The 20,597-nt window shown below is 36.5% G+C and overlaps 1 protein-coding gene across 6 annotated transcripts in view; it reads right to left on the reverse strand.

The window, feature by feature from the left end:
- USP47 (ubiquitin specific peptidase 47) overlaps positions 1-20,597 on the reverse strand; it is a 105,585-nt gene that overhangs the window by 67,619 nt on the left and 17,369 nt on the right. For 3 of the 6 annotated variants that reach the window (NM_001243290.1, XM_005215933.4, XM_059874658.1), the window contains 2 exons: positions 7,415-7,474; positions 1,677-1,880 (listed from right to left, as the gene is read on the reverse strand). In NM_001243290.1, coding sequence (NP_001230219.1) covers positions 1,677-1,880; positions 7,415-7,474 — 264 coding nt within the window. The remainder of the gene's footprint in view (positions 1-1,676; positions 1,881-7,414; positions 7,475-20,597) is intronic. The other 3 variants (XM_024975180.2, XM_005215934.5, XM_059874659.1) reach the window with 1 other exon arrangement.

Below are 20,597 nucleotides of genomic sequence, written 5' to 3' on the forward strand. Positions count from 1 at the left end.
AGGACTCCTTTAAGTTGAAAAACAAGCAACACTAGAAGTTACATAGTAATGTAAAACAGAATATTCAAAGTTTCAGATTAAATATCATTTCTCATTGTATAACCTGCTGCTGCCAAGTCGCTTCAGTCGTGTCTGACTCTGTGCGACCCCATAGACGGCAGCCCACCAGGCTCCCCCGTCCCTGGGATTCTCCAGGCAAGAACACTGGAGTGGGTTGCCATTTCCTTCTCCAATGCGTGAAAGTGAAAAGTCAAAGTGAAGTCGTTGGGGACTACCAATTTTACTGACCAATTTCACAGGGGAAAGGTTGGTTAATTTAAAACACTAGGTTTTTTTGTAAGTACACACTGAAAAACAATTTTATTTTATATTAGAGTATAACTGATTTACAATGTGTTAGTTTCAGGCATACAGCAGTGATTCAGTTATACATATATAGCTATTATTTTTTCAGATTCTTTTCCCGTTTAAAAACAGTAGTTCTATATTAAAAAAACCCAAATACATTATGAAATAGAAGGCAAAATATCATCAATTTTAAAGGCAAATCAAGAAATATCCAACACCTCTTATTCTTCTATACAGCCAATTAAGACTATACCCTCCAAATATGATGAAGATACACATTCAACTTCATTTGCTGTTAAAGCTATTTTCCTGGGAAACTGAGGAGCAACAATGGTACAGGACAGGAAGAGGTTAACATAAGCAAAAACATGGAGATGGAGAAGTATAAAATTTTATGTTAAAATAAATTAGTCCTATCTGTGAGTTAACATTAGACTTAAAGGACCAATTGTCTTGAATGCTAACCTAGGGAATATGATTTTTAATCAGTGGGCAGTGAGCAGTCATTAAAGATTTCTAAACTGGAAGATGATAGGAGTACTATGATTTAAGATGACTGAAGATAATTCTAACAATTATTTAGGGTGAATTTGGACTGAAGAGTCAGGGAGCAAAAAGACTATAAGGAATACTATCCTAAAATACAGATGAGATCCAACTCAACAGTCTTCTTGCTACTGTCCCATGCAAAACTCATCAGTGCCTCCCCTTTGCACTTAGAGTAAACTCATAAATAACACTTAAGAGTAAACTCATAAATAACACTTAATAATACTTAAAACATGTTAACGTAATTATTTTTTTATGTACTTGTCTCTACAACTTTACTGTGAGATCTTTGAAGGAGAAGTCATGGTACCACCAACTTTCCTCATCAGGTGTTTCATCACTCTATGTGGTACATAATCTCTGTTAATATTGCAGATCCAAGTCCTTCTATTCCTTTTTCTTTCTATATATTACATTTTTTTCTCCTTTTCAAAACATTAATTATAAAATACATATGATTTTATATCCTGCTTTTCTCACTTAAATATTTAAAATGAGTATTATCCCATTCAGTAAATGTTGGAAATTTTTCCACAGATGACACAGTCTTGTGATAATCAACTCATATGAATAAAAAAACGAATGAAATAACACTGCAGACTTTAAGATAATCAAATGCTGAATTTCAAATGAAGGTAAAGGGATGAGTTGCACATACACTCTATAGAGTTTTGCTTATGGTATCAAGAAGGGTTCCAGGATTTAATATACTCATTAATAACAGCAACTATAATATTATTAGCAGCTTAAGAAAAGATGCTTTCAGTTTAGAGTTTTACCATATCAGCAGTATTGATTCCATTCCCCCACACCAAATCAAAGGTTCCATTTATGTAGCCTACTTTGTTGGCCACATCTTCAAAGAGCTTTCTGAGTGGAGTAGAAGCTGGTAAGTTTAAAGTGATCCGTTCATTCACCGTCTTTGAATTAGTAGTATCTTGTATTATACATAAGACTCTTGGTTCTTCAGCAGCATTTTCTATCTGAAATTTTAAAAAATACATTATTTATCTTTAAAGAAAAATATAATTATTGTTTTCTACTATTAAATGCAAAACAACACAAAATACGATTTTCTTTGTGTGAATATTACTGTTTTATGTCTGAAACTCTACTGGGTATGTCAAACATATAAAGCACCATGTATGTTAGTTTTGGGAAAACTGGGTCATATATAAGAATCAGCTGTTGTTCTTACAGATATTTGCTTTCACCTTTTAAGGCTGCAAATCAATGACCAACAAGCCCATAAAGACAGTTTACCTGAGCAATTTTCAGTTGAAAACAACAAAATCTGACCCTTAAAAATGTGTCACTACTATGCCAGCACGGTTATATCTAGCATTTCTGGGTTTCCTGATGAAACAGAAAGGGAAGTGTATAGAAATGCAATGAGGATTATCTCAGACCGCAAAACCTGTAACTAAAGGATATAAGCAATCAGGCACCCTGATCTTTATGTTGTCCTTGTCATACCTGCAGACTCAATATCCAAAAACCCCATTTACCCCATTTATCAGTGTGTTAGGAGCTAACAAGCTTACCCAAAGAGACTAGCCAGCAGAGGGGTAAAGGTAAGCCAGGAAAAAATACTTTTCTATTATCAATGTACAAGGAATTAGGATCACAAATTTTTTTCATTCTTTTTCATCTAGCCCGTAAATCTGAGAAGAAAAATTTTGAAAAAGATTTTCTCAAGGAAGCTATGCATTCCCTCAAGCTGTTAAAGGAGACTTTTTTCCTATCTTCCAGAGGGATAGTTGGCTGCTTCAGACACTGTAGTGAAATAAGTTCTTTCCCTCCTCCTGTAATGCCCAACTCAATGAATGGTACCATCATCTACAGACTGCTGAAACCAGACAGGTAAGCATATTCTTCATTTCTTCCTTGTTCTTCACCTCGCATAATTACCAAATTCTATCATTTCTACCATCTGAATATCTCTTGAACTATTCCTTTCCTCTTTATTCCTGCCTGCAGTAATCAGAATCTTACATTAAGATATGGCAATAGTTTCTCTCACTCTTATCTTCCTTCAATCTAGAACTGAATTTTAATATGCAAATCTGATTATGTAAATATCTTCCTTTCCCTCAGTGTCTAGTGAGGCAGTTATTTCCTCTCACCATCCCCACAAAAGGCTTTTGCACAAATGTGAACTGTACAAACCGGTACTGCATACAAGAATGTATTTCTTTCCTTCTTAAAAAAAAACAGAAAACAAAAACACAATAATATCATCCTCAGTCTTTTGCTGCTTCTATATTATCCATTTTAAAATAAGAATACTTATTATCACTGATGAGTACTGTAGACAGAACAGCCACAGTTTTTGTTTGGTAAGGTAATATAATCATTAATTAGTTTCTGCCATATATCAATATAATTTGGGATTTGTAAAAGATTACTTAAACTAAGGTTAATCCAGATAGTTTAGAACAGAAGTAAGTTGCCATAAAAGAAGTATATTGTTTAAGACTGGCTAGCACTGTATTTCACACAAATCAAGATATTTAACTACCAATAATACCCCTTTAAAAACAAAGAAAAATACACTTTTAATCAAACAAACAGGATAATAAAAAAGTCTTCAGCTGAAAACTTAGGATGTTATATTAACACTTGCAATAGATGGTTTTACACATTTTAATGTCAAACTGAGAAATATAAAATGGACCCTTTTTAAACTCTGGTTTACAATAAAGGAAGGAGAAACTCAAAAACAATTTCAACTACAAAAGATCTGCTTTCACAGTTTCAATAGTATACTTCAGAGGTAGACTCAAGTCTTCCAGGTGAAAAGCACTATCGTGGCCAGATTTTAAAGCTTCAGATAAGTTTGAGTTAAAGGTCGAAGGAAGAGAACTCTACCTAACAATTCAGGAATCACAAACACTGGCATAGCAGTATACTTAATGGTGATATGACACCATCATATGGCCATCAGCAATTCCTGGTTCTTCCCTAAATAAGTGAGTACAAGGTACAGGCACTCCAGCCTCCTCTCCCACATCCAGATGTTGGTAAAATTAGCCCCAGTGGAATCTCATCTGAAGGCTAAGTGTACTGTAGTAAACACAAAAGCTAATTTTATGTATGCCTTTTATTCTTTTTAATAACAACAACTTTCTTTTCTGTGCACTGCATGTTAAGAATTTTTGTTTCTTTAAAAAAAAAAATAGGAAGAGTATGAAGGAAAAAGTGGAAATTAACTCTAATTCATAACACAGGTAACTGTGAACATTTTGGTTTATATTCTTCCAAATATTTTTCCTACACATACACAAACGGATATATACATGCATGCTTTTAAAACACAAATGTTCAGATAGAATATATATGCTGTTTTGAAATGTCTTTCTTCACTTATACACATATAATCTTTCCTTGTCAAGTTTTTTCTAACTCATCGTTTTAACAACTGAATAGTATTTTATTACACGGATTAATAATAATTTGTTCCATCAATTTTATTTTACTGACTCTTAAGCTAGACTTTTTTTACACTTTAGAAATAATTTTATGATGAATATCTATATAAAATTTTGTGCATTTTTCTGTTTCCTTAAGCTTCCTGTAAGAATTTCTAGGTCAATCACATATTGCTCTTAAATTCAATTCTAGGATAATTTAAACAAGCTTTGGTCTTCTTTAAAGTTCTAAGATAGCCACAAGTAAATTCTATGACTTTATACTCAACCTCCTGGCCCATTTTTCAGTCCGAACTTAATCTACTATATGGCTATCATCCATGGATTACATGTGAATTTTTGTTACCATGAATGCCAACACTAATTACACTGAAGCAAAATCTCTTTCCTCCTCTTGCCTCCCAATTTAGCAACTAATAAGAAAAAAAAATCTTTTTCCCAATTTTAAGGTTTCATCAATAAGGTGTACCAATCTTAGCTTTCCAAGAGGGATATAAAAAAAAATAACTCTACAACATTATACTAAACATACAAATTTCCAAAATACTTAAAATGTAAAAAAGTATTTCTTAGAATTAGGAAAATAGGGGTGTCCTCTTTTTTCTTAATTTCTTTGGACCTCTACCCCTGACTGATCCTACTTATGCCCAAAGCAAAAAACACCACCATCTTGAGGTGAATTAAAGATGGCTACACATTCTTTGCCATTCTTTTTCCTCTTCCAATGAATCTGGGCTGGCCTTGTGACCAACCAGGACCAACAGAATGTGACAGAAGTGATTCTGTGTGAGTTAAAGCAGGAAACGTCTGGTTTTGGATCTCTTGGAATGTTCCTCTTATAAGTCAGCCAAGCAAAAAAAATTCATTTACCCTGGGATCACCACACAGAAAATGGCCACTTGGTGGAGCACTGGGGTGGCTGCTAAGTGAGAAAAGCCTTCTTGGACATTCCATCTAAAGCTAGTCACCAACCAAATGCAGCCAAGTAATGATCCCAGATAATGCTATGTGGAGTGGAAAACTGACTGGTTAAGCCTTTGCCCAAATCCCATCTCAAAGAATTGTGAACAAATAAACTAGCTGTTTTAAGCCATAACGTTCTGGAGCAGACTGTTCCACAGTAATAGATAACAGAATACATTCAAGCACATGCATGCGCTGGTAGGGAGAAAGATGTGGCAGCATTAGTGACGGCGGCTGGTAGTGGGAAGGTGTCCATTTAAATACTACACCTAACATTAAGGTACAGCATCTGAACACACACCTTAATTTAGGGAAGGGAGCACAATTTTCAAGTTAGTGAAAGTTCTATAATGAATAAGAGACAACAGTTTAAAAAAAAATGCAAAGTTTTAGAAAAACCTAAAGCATGTCCCACTTGAGAAAATATTTCATCTATATTTGGTGAGCTATTAGAGAGGCATAACATTCTCTACAAAGAAAATCTAGTCAATTACAAAAAAGGTACAAAGCATAAAATTAAGATTACTTACTTTGTGAGCAACTCACAGTAATATTACATTTGTGAGAAAAAGGGGACAGTCAACAGAAGTTATATTAACACTGTAAGCTGAGAGAGTGATCTGTCTTTATGCTCTCTGTAGAAATAGATTTCCTAGCAAAGCCTGAAAAAAAGAATCCTTGAAAAAACAAATAAAAATGATAGCCTTATTTACAAAAGGTAAAATATACTGGGATAAAAACACTGCAAATATATGGTCCGTCCAAAGATTAGGATCACTGTCAGAACATCTAGAAGTGGTCAACACAGATAGTCCTTCTGCCCAAGAAGTCTCTGAGTCTGCTAAAGGGGTGTGTGCCTCTCAAGTCATCTTATCTCCTATTCTGGGCATTTTGAACAGTTCTAAGTTCAAATCTGTGTTCTATGAAGTTAATATCATAACATTTGTTTCACAAAAAAAAAATTCCTACATATTTCTTACTAAAAAACACAAAACAAGGTGCACAATTAATGCATATATTTAAAATGGTGTTCACACGCAGAAAAATTAATATCAAACAAAATTCAAAGCTATCAAGATTAAGATTTTTCTAAGAAAAAAAGTAATTTATGAAGAATTTTAAAACATTAAGAACCTCTTCACCTCTAAGTCTGTCAACCCATTTTCTCTCAGGACTTTCTTCCTTTCAATGTTATATACTATGGTTATAAACTTAAAAATACGTCTCCTCACACACACACACACAGAGTCCACTTTATCTACTTCTTGATAAAGAAACTGCTATGAACTAAGAAATGAGGTCTTAGAAAATTACCCTTCTGGGTATCCACAGTTCATGGTTAATACACTGCCACAAACTGGAAAAAACAACTCACGGTGTAAATATTTTTGCTGACTGAAATTTATTAAATTTATCAGCCTCATTCAGATTGTCCGTTTCTACTTTAGTAAGTAACAAACAATTCCTGGGGTAGTGCTGGGAGTCTTACACAAGAAAAAGATTACTTTATTTTTAAGATCCTCCCTCCATTTTATTTCAACTCCCCACGAAACTCTAATGTATTTTCTTTTTTTTCTAATGTATTTTCTAAGTGGTCTCTTGCCACAGATTACCTGGAGAGAATAGAAGAAATTAAATTAAGAACCTTGAGTCTAGAGATAAAGGGGTCTGAGTGAAATGAGGTATTAATAAAGGTTAGAATGGGATGCTACATCAGAGGAATGTGTAAGTTTCTAGTGCATACAGGTTGTTTTTAATTTCTATTTAAGTTTTCAAGTTAAGATTTCTGGGTCTTGACTCTGTAAATGATTAAATTAATCTCAGCACTATTAATATTTCAGAAAATAAATATATCTGTATAAAATAGACAACCACTATACCCAAAAGTCAAAACAAAGGGTTCTATAGTTTTTTACATCATTTTCCCACCTCATTCATTTGTTAAAGACAAGGTGCTATCAGACATATATTCATTTAAGGTGACTTATTATTAAAATTAGGTAGAAATAAATAGGCAAACAACCATAAAACTTAAGACATGCCTTGTTATTAAACAAAAACATTAACATGCTGTCACTTGCTCTGCTGATTATCACACTAAAGCAATCACATCAGCAGTCTACCTGTAAAAATTTCTTCTTCATTTCATCAAAGATATTTTGTCTGCATCTCCAAAACACATCCTATGGTATATAAGAACAAAATAAATTACAAATCATTTCTTTAAAATAAAGAGATAAGACAGTGAAATGAGAACAATTAACCTAAAGGCATTTTTGCAACAAAATATGTGTGAATTAAAGTATTATTATAACATCTAAGATTTTATATATAAATTATACTTGTAATTTTAATCTTAAGCCTCAATTATTCTTGAAAGTTACTGAAAGCCTATGTTATGGTGATAAATATAATAGTAACATGGAGAACAACCACATTTTAACAGAGTGGTAGCTTCAGAACTGTGTATAAATCAAATGTTCTAAGTCACATACTTTCCTAGTTTTATTGAGATATAATTAATGCATAACTCTGTAATAGTTTGAAGGTGTACAACATAATGATTTGATAAAAGTATATATTCCAAAATGATAAATTACTACAATAAGTTAACACCTATCATCTGACAATAGTTACAATTTTGTGTTGAGAACTTTTAAGTCCTGTTATCTTAACAATTTTCCACTATACAATACAGTATTGTTAACTACAGTCACCACACTGTATATTACATTCAGAACTTATAAGTAGAAGTCTGTACCAGTTATCTATAGGATAACCTATAATCAAGACATAATCTCTTGAAAAATCTCGGTTTAACATTCTACACTTTTTCTGTATAAATTTTGTTTTTCTCCACCTTCTTTAATTAATAAAAGGAAACCAAGGTGCTTTTTATCATGCAGAGGCTTCCCTGGTAGCTCAATCGGTAAAGAGTCTGCCTGAAGTGCAGGAGACCTGGGTTCGATCCCTGGGTTGGGAAGATCCCCCTGGAGAAAGAAATGGCAAACCACTCCAGCATCCTTGCTTGGAAAATCCCATGGACAGAGGAGCATGGTAGGCTGCAGTCCATGGGATCACAAAGAGTCGGGCATTCACAATAGCTTAGATACTATTCTACATCAATTAAAAATCTTTACAGTTTTCTTTTACAATAGAAATATGTTTCTACTATAACGGTAGTACATATTTTTTGACAAGCAAGTCTAAAATAACTCTTATAGCACTTATTAACAATTTGATATATATCCTATTAGATCCTCTCCATTCTATGAATATTAAAAACTATTAACCAAAAGAATCATTCTGAACACCACCATTTAAATTCTGTTCCTTTCCCCTCAACACTCACTTATCTTTCTGGGCCAAAACACTGAGTTTGAAAACTGCAGTGTTCCATTATACAGTCCAATCAAAATTTATTTAACTATTCTGTTAATGGACATTCAGACACTTTCAAATTTCCACTATAGCTTTGCTTATTTGTACAGTTTTCCCTGAAGAATACTGCCTAAAGAAAGAATTGGTATATCAAAGTTTACATATTCATTTTTATGATTTTTATGAATTTTTATGATTTTTTGATACCTGGCACCAATAGGTTGACTATTTCTTCCACAAATAAGAATTAAACTACAACTATCTGTCAAACACTGTTTTAGGCGCTGAGAAAATAGCGGTGAATAAAAGCCCTTGCCTTCAAGGAGTGGAGTGGACACTGCACAAGGGAATTCAGCAATAAACAAGTTCTAAGGCATCAGGTCGGAGAAGGCAATGGCACCCCACTCCAGTACTCTTGCCTGGAAAATCCCATGGACGGAGGAGCCTGGTAGGCTGCGGTCCATGGGGTTGCTAAGAGTCAGACACGACCGAGTGACTTCACTTTCATGCATTGGAGAAGGAAACGGCAACCCACTCCAGTATTCTTGCTTGGAGAATCCCAGGGAAGGTGGAGCCTGATGGGCTGCTGTCTATGGGGTCGCACAGAGTCGGACACGACTAAAGCGACTTAGCAGCATCAGCAAAGCATCAGGTAACCACTAGCCTCAGACTCTTTCCATTTCTGTACACTGTACTGTATGTGTCATGCTCTTCCTTTAGATATCCTTACCTTCTTTTCACAAATTATCATTGTAGTGGCTTTACACTTGATCTTAGCCAAAAGGCCAGGAAGTGATGTGTGGTGGTTTAAACAAGTGTCCACAAATTCTCTGACATGCCTCCCAGCAAGATTAGGAGTCTAATTCCAGTTCCTTTTAATATGGGCTAGCCGGTGTGACTTTCTATGATACATAACATTACTTTCAAGATTGGGTTAGAAAAGGCAATAAAGCTTCTTCCTGGCTTTCCCTCAGATGCTCATCCTTGGAATTTGGCCACTATGCTGTGTAGGAGCCAAGCAGCCATATGAGAAGGTCATGTGTAGAAGTTCTAACCACAATCCAACTGAGATGCCATCTGGCAACTAGCATCAAGCACCATACATGTGAGGAAGCATTCAGATGATTCCAACCCCCAGACTTTCAGATGCCCCTACTGACGCCAAGCAGAGCAGAACAAGCTGTCCCTGTCCAGGTTTGCCCAAGTTGCACATTCATGAGCAAAAGTCATTGAGTGTGTGGACATGCAAAAGATAATCAAAAGAGCCAATTTCTCAAACTCTCTTCTCACCATTCAATTTAAAATTGCAATCCTCTTCACCTCCCTTTCTCGCTTCAGGTTTCTCCACAGCACTTTAGCCACCTGATATATCTGTTTATGTTATTATTTATTGTTAACTCCAAAAAACTTCCACTATGAGCCGAAATAAAATAGCAGATTGGATTTACCTTCTCCACTTTAAACAACTAAAAAGAAGAGATGAAATATATAAAACAATAGTTTAAAAATATTAAGTAACAGATAACACAGGATAGTGATCCCTGTGGAAAGAGAAACAAACACTGTAAGCTACCTTGGCAGAAGAACCCAGCTAGAGTTCAGCAATCTCCCTGAGCTGAAAAGAAGAGGCTAGAAATTCAAGTGGGTCAATTCAGCTAGAATTGACACAGCAGAATATTGAAGAGAGGAAAGATGTGCAAATAGCATGCTCCAGAGGTATGTAATGGCCCTCCCTGAGTATTCAGTTGAGTACTCATCAACATATACATGTGAAGAAACTACCTAGGCAAGGGAAAGAACCAAGGAAAGAATCTCCCACCAGCCAGAGTGAAAAGAAAATCATAATACATAGGCATCAGATAAGAGCAGACAGAAGAGTATTGTCTCAGCAGTAGAACCAAATTAGGCCTTATCTAAAGGTTATTCTGGGGGGCTTCCTTCGTGGCTCAGGGGTAAAGAATCCGCCTGCCAATGCAGGAGACACAGGTTCAACCCCTAGTCCAGGAAGATCCCACATGCTGCAGAGCAACTAAGGCTGCGTGCCACAACTACGGAGCTTGTGTTCTAGATCCTGGGAACCGCAACTACTGAGCCCACGTGTCCTCGAGTCTGCGCTCCACAACAAGAATGGGAAGCCCACAAACTGTGATGAAGAGTAGCCCCTGCTTGCCACAACTAGAGAAAAGCCAGAGCAGCAGCAAAGTACCAGCACAGCCAAAAGTAAATACAAAAATAAAAATAAAATAAAGGCTATTCTGGGTCAATCTTAAAATACTAAAAAGCAAGCCTCAAAAGGCTCAAAACGTTTACAAGTAAATTCACACTGTCAGAGAACAAAGCTCAAGAATATCTATGGAAATAATATACCCAGTACTCATCAACATAAAAATCACAGTGTTTGGCATCCAATTTAAAATTAACAGGCATGCATCAAAGTAGGAAAGGATGACCCATCCCTAATGAAGTAGAAAAATCAACCCAGATATAATACAGATGATATAATTAGTAGGCAAGAATATAAAAAGTTTTAAACTATACTCTGTATTTTAAGAAGGTACAGGGAAGTATGTAAAAGGAAACAAAAGATATATTAAAGATTCAACTCAGGAGGAGACAAGATGGCAGAGAAGAAGGAATTGCACTCTCGTCCTCTCATGGAAACACCAAAACCACAACTAACTGCTGAATGACCATCGACAAAAAAGACTGGAACCTACAAAAAAAAATGATATTCTACACCCAAAGACAAACAAGAAGCCACAGTGAGATGGTAAGAGGGGTGCTTTCACAATATAATTAAATCCCACACCGACCGTGTGATGACCCACAGACTGAAGGATAACTGTATTTCAGAGGTTCTCCTACAGGAGTGAGTTCTGAGCCTCCTGTCAAGCTCCTCGGCCTGGGGGTCTGGCACTGGGCACATTCCCCAGGGCATCTGGCTTTGAAGGCCAGCAGCGCCTGAGTGCAGGAGCTGCGCCGGTCTGGGGGAAACAGAGACGCCACTCTAGGACGGTGCACTCAAGATTTCACGTGCACTAGAATGGGGCAGGGCAGTGACTCCCTGGGAGCCTGCGCCACATGCGCCTGCAGATGTTAAAGGCTCTCTTGGGGAGGCGCGGGTTGACTGTGGCTCACTGTGGGAACAGAGACACTGGTGGCAGAGGCCCCAGGGAATACACATCAGTGTGAACTCTCGTGTAGGTCACCATTTTGGCACCGAGACCTGACCCCGTCCTACAGCCTGCAGTCTATATGCTGAGATCCCTCAAGCCAAACAACCAACAAGGTGGGAACATGGCACCAGTCATCAGCAACAGCTTGCCTAAAGTCTGTCCTGAATGCACAGACACCTCTAAACACACCCCCTAACACACCATGCCCACCAGAGGGACAAGAACAAGCTCCAGGAAGCTGGAGTAGCAATACTCAAATCAGACAAAATGGACCTTAAAATAAAGACTATCATGAGAGAAAAAGAAGGACACTACATAATTATCAAGGGATCAGTCTGAGAAGATGTAACAATCATAAATATCTATGCAACCAGCATAGGAACACCTCAATATATCAGGCAAGCCATAAAAGGAAAAATTGACAGTAACACAATAATAGTGGGGGGCTTTTTATATCAGTGGACAGATCATACAAACAGAAAATCAATATGGAAAAACAGGCTTTAAATGATGAATTAGATCAGATGGACTAATTGATAATTACAGAACATTCCATCTGAAAGCAGCAGAATACACATTCTTCTTAAGTGCACAAGGAACATTCTCCAGGATAGATCATATGCTGGGCCACAAAGCAAATCTTGGTACATTTAAGAAGACTGACATCATATGAAGCATCTTCTCAGACCACAACACTAATGATCAGAAATCAACTAAAAGAAAAAACCGCAGAAAAAACAGACACATGGAGGCTAAACAACATGTTACTAAGCAACTAATGGGTCACTGAAGAAATCAAAAAGGAAATAAAAAATACTTAGAGACAAATGAAAATGAAAACACAATGATCCAAAAACTCTGGAACACAGCAAATGCAGTTTTAAGAGGGATATTCATAGCAATACAATCCTACAGCAGGAAACAAGAAAAATCTCAAATCAACAACCTAATCTTATCCAAAGCAACTAGAGAAAGAACAAACAAAATCAAACACTAGTAGAAGGAAAGAAATCATAAAGATGAGAGCAAAAGTAAAAGAATTAGAGACAAAGAAAACAACAGAAAAGAGTAATGAAATCAAAACTTGGTTCTCTGAAAAGAGAAATGAAACTGATAAACCTTTAGCCAGATTCATTAAGAAAAAAATGGAGAGGGGTCAAATCAATAAAGTTAGAAATGAAAAAGGAGAAGTTACAGCTTACACCACAGAAATACAAAGGACAAGCAACTGTAAGCCTATACAACATTTTTGAAATGATCAAATATAGAAATGGAAAACAGATCAGTGATTGCCAGGAATTAAAGGGGCTGGGACTGGGAGAGGAGTGAGTGTAGTTGTAAAAGGGCATCGTGAGAGACCCTTGTGGAGATGAAAATGTGCTGCATCTTGACTGTATCAATGCCAATATCTTGAGTGTTATATTGTACTAGAGTTTACTTGGTATTACCATTAGAGGGAACTGGGTAAAGAGTACACCATGTCTCCTTTTTATTTCTCAGAACTACAGGTGAATCTACAATTAACTCTAAATTGAAAGCTTAATTTAAAGATAATACACCTGCCTATTCTACTACTCTTCTACCTCTCTTTTCCTAGATACTAAAAGAGGATGGCCTGTTTTATACCTTGGAGTGTAACAAGGGTGTTACTCCTGAGAACGTGTAGCCACAGACTGGCCCTTAGGCTGGTTACAATCCCAATTCACACTATCTGGGCAGTAAAAAAAAAAAACAACTTTGAAAATGGTTCTAGAATAGTAGTACTCCGAGGTAAATGGCAGAAACAGTAACAGTTTTCTTCTGGAAGAAGCTATCTGTATTCCAGAGCTCAAACAATTTCCATAAAAATTATTCCTGGGACTTCCCTATTGACCCAGTGGCTAAGACTCTGTGCTCACAATGCAGCGGGACTGGGTTTGATTCGTGGTCAGAGAACTAGATCCCACATGCCACAACCAAAGACCCCACTTGATGCGACAAGGACCAAAGATCCTGTGTGCCACGCTTAACACCCAGCACAGCCAAATAAATTAAAGAAAGAAATTTCTTAAATATTCTCATAATCACAAGACAAATGAACAGCTCCAAAAAAATTTTAAACCGCTAAATATATAATGAAAAAGGAATCATGAGGGTCAGCAAGGAATAAAACACAGCAATAACGTATGAAAAAATGTTCAATATTGAAACTATCAGCAACAGGGGCTTCCCTGGTGGCTCAGTGGTAAAGAATCCACCTGCCAATGCAGGAGACAGGGGTTCTATCCCTGGTCTGGGAGGATCCCACATGCCACAGAGTGACTAAGCCCGAGTGCCACAACTACTGAGCCTGTGCTCTAGAGTCCAGGAGTCACAACCACTGAGCCCACATGACGCCACTACTGAAGCCCGTGCACCCTAGAGCCCAAGAGAAACTACTGCAATGAGAAGCCCACACACCGCAACCAGAGAGTAACCCTTGCTCACCACAACCAGAGAAAAGCCCGTGTGGCAACAAAGACCCGGCATAGCCAAAAAATAAAATAAAAAGAAAGTTCGAAACTTCATAATTTCAACATTATAAAACATTATAAAAAGAAACACATATAACATGTTTCAAGAAATAACAAAGACCTTTGAGTTCATGAGTAGACGTTGGCAATTAGCAGACTTTTCTTAAAATTTATTTTTAACTGGAGGATAATTATTTTATAATGTTGTGTTCATTTCTGCCATACAACAAAGTAAATCAGTCATAAGTATACATATGTCCCCTCCCTCTGGAACCTCCCTCCCATGCCCCACCCCATCCCACCCCTCTAGATGTCACAGAGTACTGGGTTGAGCTCCCTGCGTTACATAGCTAACTTCCCATTCGCTCTCTATTTTACATGTGGTAATGTGTATGTTTCAATGCTACTCTCTCAATCTGTCCTGCCTTCTCCTTTCCCTGCTATGTCCTAAGTCTGTTCTCTATGTCTGCATCTCTATTCCTGACCTGCAAATAGGTTCACCATTTTTCTAGACTCCATAGATACGTGTTAATATATGATATTTGCTTTTCTCTTTCTGATTTACTTCACTCTGTATAAAAAGACTCCAGATTTATCCACCTCATGAGAACGGACTCAAATTTGTTCCTCTTTACAGCTCTTTATAAATGGAGCAATACTCCATCTTTATACATATACCACAACTTCCTTTATTCCTCTACTGGGCATATACCCAGAGAAAACCATAATTGAAAAAGACACATGTACCCTGAGGTTCACTGCAGCACTATTTACAATAGCCAGGACATGGAAGCAATGTAGATCTCCACCAACAGATGAATGGATAATTAGCAGACTTATAAAAGCACCAAACAGAATTTCTAGAAAAAAGATCTGTCACAGCAAGACTGCAAACAAAAGATCTAATATTTGTATAATCCAAGTCCTGTAAGCAAAGAAGAAAGAGGGTGAGCCTAAAAAAGCATTCGGAGAAGTAATGGCTGAAATCATCCCAAATTTGCAAAAGACAGGGAGTTCCCTGTGGTCCAACAGTTAGGATTCTGGATCTTTCATTTTCTGAGCCTGGATTCAGTCCCTGGTTGGGAGAAGGAACTCAGCCCATGGATTGCACAGTATGGCCAAAAAAAAAAAAAAATGCAAAATGCAAAAGACATAAAACTACACAATCAAGAAGCTGAGTGAATCCCAAAGAGGATAAACCCAAAGAAAATGACAGAAAGACACATCTTAATCAAGCTCCTTGAAAACTGAAGACAAAGAGGAAGATTTTGAAAGTAGTGAGAGAGAAACACCATCTATGAGGCCAAAACAATCAAATGTAGCATGTTTCTCACCAGAAATTACAGAGACACAATATTTTCTAAGTGCTGAAAGAAAAGGACTGCCAGTTTAGAATTCTGTTTCCAGCAAAAATACCCTTCAGGAATGACAGGAAAACCAAAACATTTCAGATGAAGGAAAACTAAGGGATATGTTGTTGAGAGATCTACCCTAGAAGAACTGCTAAAGGAAGTTCTCTGAACAGAAATGATTAGAATATTAAGAACTCATTTTGTATTTAAAATAAAATATGAATACCATATTCTATGATAACATATGTGCTACTGTATATAAGTAATTAGAGTATTACCTTGATTACATGCTTACATGCTCAGTTGCTTCAGTCATGTCTGACTCTGTGCAACCCTAAGGAGCCTGCCAGGCTCCTCTGTCTGTGGGATTCTCCAGGCAAGATACTGGAGTAGGTTGCCATGCCCATGCCCGCCTCCAAGGGCTGTTCCTGACCCAGGGATCAAACCTGAGTCTCTATGTCTCCTGCACTGGCAGGTGATTTCTTTACCACTAGTGCCGCCAACACACAGGCGAAACTCTAAACTACACTAATGATTTAAAACTGACTCAATGTGGTGGTTCGGAGAAGGCAATGGCACCCAACTCCAGTACTCTCGCCTGGAAAATCCCATGGACGGAGGAGCCTGGTGGGCTGCCGTCTGTGGGGTTGCACAGAGACAGACACGACTGACGCGACTCAGCAGCAGCAGCAGCAGCAATGTGGTGGTTGGCTTGTTTCCATAAAAAGCTAGACATCATGAATGTCAAGTCTCCTGTCATCCCACTGTCTGTGCTGCAAAATCAAATTTAACTTACATCATTTCGGTTCACAAGAAGTTTTTCAAAAATGTGACCTTCTATGAGTGCTAAAACTGCCTACTGATCTGGTAATTTCACTTCTGCATATATAACCAAAAGAACTGAAAGCAAGGACTCAGATATTTGCACACCCATGTTCATAGCAGCATTATTCACTAAGGCCAAAAGGTAGAAACAACCCAAGAGCCCCGTCGGTGGATGAGCGGAAACAAATCCAATATATACAAACAGAGGAATAATATTAAGCTTTAAAAAATGTATGACATATCCTACAAAATGGACAAACCATGAGGAAATTATGCTAACAGGAATAACTCTGTCATAAAAGGACAAATATAGTATGTTTCCACTTACATGAAATACCTAGAATGGTCAAATTCATTGAGAGAGAAAGCAGAAAGGTGGTTGGCAGAGACTGAGAAGGGGAAGCAGGTAGGGGAATGGAAGTTATTGTTAAATGAGCACAGTTTTGCAAGATGACAAGATTTCTGTGGATGGATGATGGTAAGTAGCAAATGACGTTAATGTACTTAATATCCCTGAATTGTACACTTAAAAATGTGATGGGAAATTTTATGTTATATATATTTTACCACAACTTTTTAAAATATAAAAATTAAAAGAGAACTTATGACTAAAATTTGTGGAAGCAGCAAAAACTGTCTGCAAATTGGGTTTCCAATGATTCTGTATTACAGACACATAATATGCATGAAATATATTATGGATATATGTAAATATATATATGAACACAAAATTAATTCCTATTTTTTTCTTTTAAACAAAAAAAATTATTTTTGCCTATTGATTAAGGATTTACAAATAATTTGAGTGTATATATACATACATGTAGGGCTTCCCTGGTGGCTCAGTGGTAAATCCTCCTGCAATGCAGGAGATGTGGGTTTGATCCCTAGATGGGAGATCTTCTAGAGAATGAAATGACAACTAATTCCAGACAGAGGAGCCTGGCAGGCTACACTCCATAGGATCACAAAAGAGATGGACATGACTTGGTGACTAACAAAGATATTTAGGTTGGTGAAAAAGTAACTGTGGTTTTGGACCGTCAATTTAAATTATAACTAGGTTCAAACACATCTTCATTAATCGAAATAGGAATCATTACAATCAACAAATTTTGCTATCAAGAAATAAGTTTGTTTATTCCTGTAGCATTAAAAACCTGTGCTTTGGGATTTGACAAACTTTTAGAAAGCATTTTCTGCCTCTTGCTGGTTGTGGAAGCATTTTCCCTGCAAAAAGTTGTCAAGATACTTGAAAAAATGGCAGTTGGTTGGTGAGAGGTCAGGTGAATCCAGCGGATGAGGCAAAACCTCACAGCCCAGTCCGCTCAACGCTTGAAGCACTGGTTGTGTGGCACGCAGTCAGGATTGGGCCCATCCTGTTGGCAAATGCCAGCTGCAGGCGCTGGCAGCTTTTGGTGCATCTCAGAGATTTGCTGACCATACTTCTTGGACGTAATGGTTTCACCAGGATTCAGAAAACTGTCATAGATCAGATGGGCAGCAGACCACCAAACAGGGACCATGACCCTTTTTTTGGTGCAAGTTTGGCTTTGGGAAGTGCTCTGGAGCTTCTCAGTCCAAACACTGAGCTGGTCACCACTGGCTGTTGTATAAAATCCACTTTTTGTTGCACTTCACAATCCAATCAAGAAAATGTTCATTGCTGTTGCACAGAATAAGGTGACAACTTAAACAGCGATTTTTTAAATTTTCTGTCAGCTCATGAGGTCAGCTCACTTATCAAGTTTTTTCACCTTTCCAATTTGCTTCAAATACCTAACGAACATGCTGAGTTCTTCAGCAACTTCTCATGTATATACAGGTATTCTGAAATTTTTAATAGCTATCATTTAAATATACCACATTTCCTATTCTAAGTCCTTCAGGGAATTCTCTAAACAAAATATATTCATTCAGGAAAATAACTTCATAATACATTATAGCTGATGCTTTTGGAAGCACAGCGTGCTCTTAAAACTTCTAAGTAAATTTTTAAAAGTTTAATTGATTTTATAAACTCCGAAAAGTTTCCGAACTGATTAAAAAAAATTTCTTTACTGCAAAGACTTTTGACTATTTAAAAGGAAGTTTGATAATATATTTAATTTGACAGTTAAGAAGCAATCAATCAGATGATTCATCACACACAACATGGAACTATAATACATATTTAAAGATGGATGGACCTTTGGACATCAGATCAAGCTCTTTACTTTATAGATGTACAAGAAATTCAGAAACCTTAAGTGACATGCCTAAGGTCCCATACGAACACAGATCTCTTAAGAAATACAAATTTTCTGATGACTTCATAATGTTGAAATATTTGTCATTAAAATTATAATAATAGTATTTTTCCTCTCACTTTTATCCTAAACTATTCCCACTTTTGCCATACTCATTTAATTGCTGTTATACTACTGTTAACTGGTAACCCACTAATGTTTAGGTGTCTAAACTTAGAAACTAAACAAACTACTCTCTGGAGGATGCACAGTGTGTCCTTTACTATTCCTGTTATCTTTATTTTTGATTACAGCTACGTTTTCTTCTGTGAGTAGGCTGTTTTGATAAGCAGTGACTCAGCTTGTGATACAACTGACTTGTTTACAAGTCTTGAAATGCTCCACTGCATTATTACTAAATCAAAGCAGCTTGTTTATATTATCTGTAATCATGCCTTTTATTTAGAAGCATGGATAATAAATTTTATAATACTCTGAACATGAAATTGTCAACCAAAAAAAAAAGTTATTTAATACTATTTAAAGACTTTATTTCCTATTGGACTAGTCTACAGTGCAGAGTAATGTGGTGCAGATGCTAGTCTAGAACCCTTAAGTCAAGGTGGCTACTTTCCTTTCACTGTGTAATCCTATGCAAGTCACTTATTCTGACTTGCAGGGTCCACAAAGAGTTTTACCAAAAATCAAAAGACAGAATATGTTGAAAATGCTCTATAATTATAATAATAAAATATATCATAAAATCATACAAAATATATTATCCTAGAACTATCAGTTACCATCCTTATAACAGACTTACTATATAATTCTCAACAACAAAAATACTTATGATTTATATTATTTACAATTTCAGAAGATCTTTTTTGAGTAATAGAAATTTCATCAGACAGGGAAAATCTCCAAAGATGTTTTGTTTTCTGATCACACAGCCTTCTTATAAAGTTTAAAAACCTACTACTGAAAAAGCAGAAAAAAAACCCTACTACTGAAAAGTTTATGTTGATTTATAATTTAGAGACAAATCCCTCATTCCCTTCTCCAGTGGATCTTCCCAACCCAGGGATTGAACCTGGGTCTCCTGCATTGCAAGTAGATTTCTCTGTTTGTGCCAGCAGGGAAGTCCATAATTTAGAGACAAATCCCTCGTTTCAGAGATGAAGAAAAAAGAAGAAAAAAAGACCCAGAAAGGATAAGCAATTAATAAGGCAAAGTCAAACCAATGAATTCTCTGATTTCCAAACTGTTATCCTCTCTACCAATCAGCTAACATATGAACCTCTTTAAGGAGTCTATCAAAATTACAGTCATACTTTTAATACAATGACTAGTTTTCTCTATGTAAATTACCAACTCTCTTAAGAATAAGTACTCTAAAAAGAGTAAAAACTCCTCTCTCTCCTAGCAGTACTAGCAAAACTTTAAATATGTAATATTGAATTAAAACATGAATTTTTAAAAAAATCAGAATTAGTAAAAAACCTCAAGCACAAGAAAAGATACTCTACATCATTAGTCATTATAGAAATGCAAATTCCAACCAGAGAGATATCACTACACACTAACTAGAATGGTTAAAAAATTAAACTGAAAAATACTGACACTGCCAAGTACCAACCTGGAGGCAGAGCAATTAGAACGTGCATACATTGCTGAATGGAATGCAAAATGGCACAGCCATTTCAGAAAAGAATCTGGGAGTTTCTTATGAAGTTAAACATACACTTACCATAGAAGACATTTGTCTACCAAAAGAAAAGCTGTACACAAATATTTGTAGCAGCTTATTCAGAATCACCCCAAACTGGAAATAACCCAAATGTCCATCAGTTAA

This window comes from Bos taurus, chromosome 15 (assembly GCF_002263795.3).
Source record: "Bos taurus isolate L1 Dominette 01449 registration number 42190680 breed Hereford chromosome 15, ARS-UCD2.0, whole genome shotgun sequence".
Taxonomy (NCBI): domain Eukaryota; kingdom Metazoa; phylum Chordata; class Mammalia; order Artiodactyla; family Bovidae; genus Bos; species Bos taurus.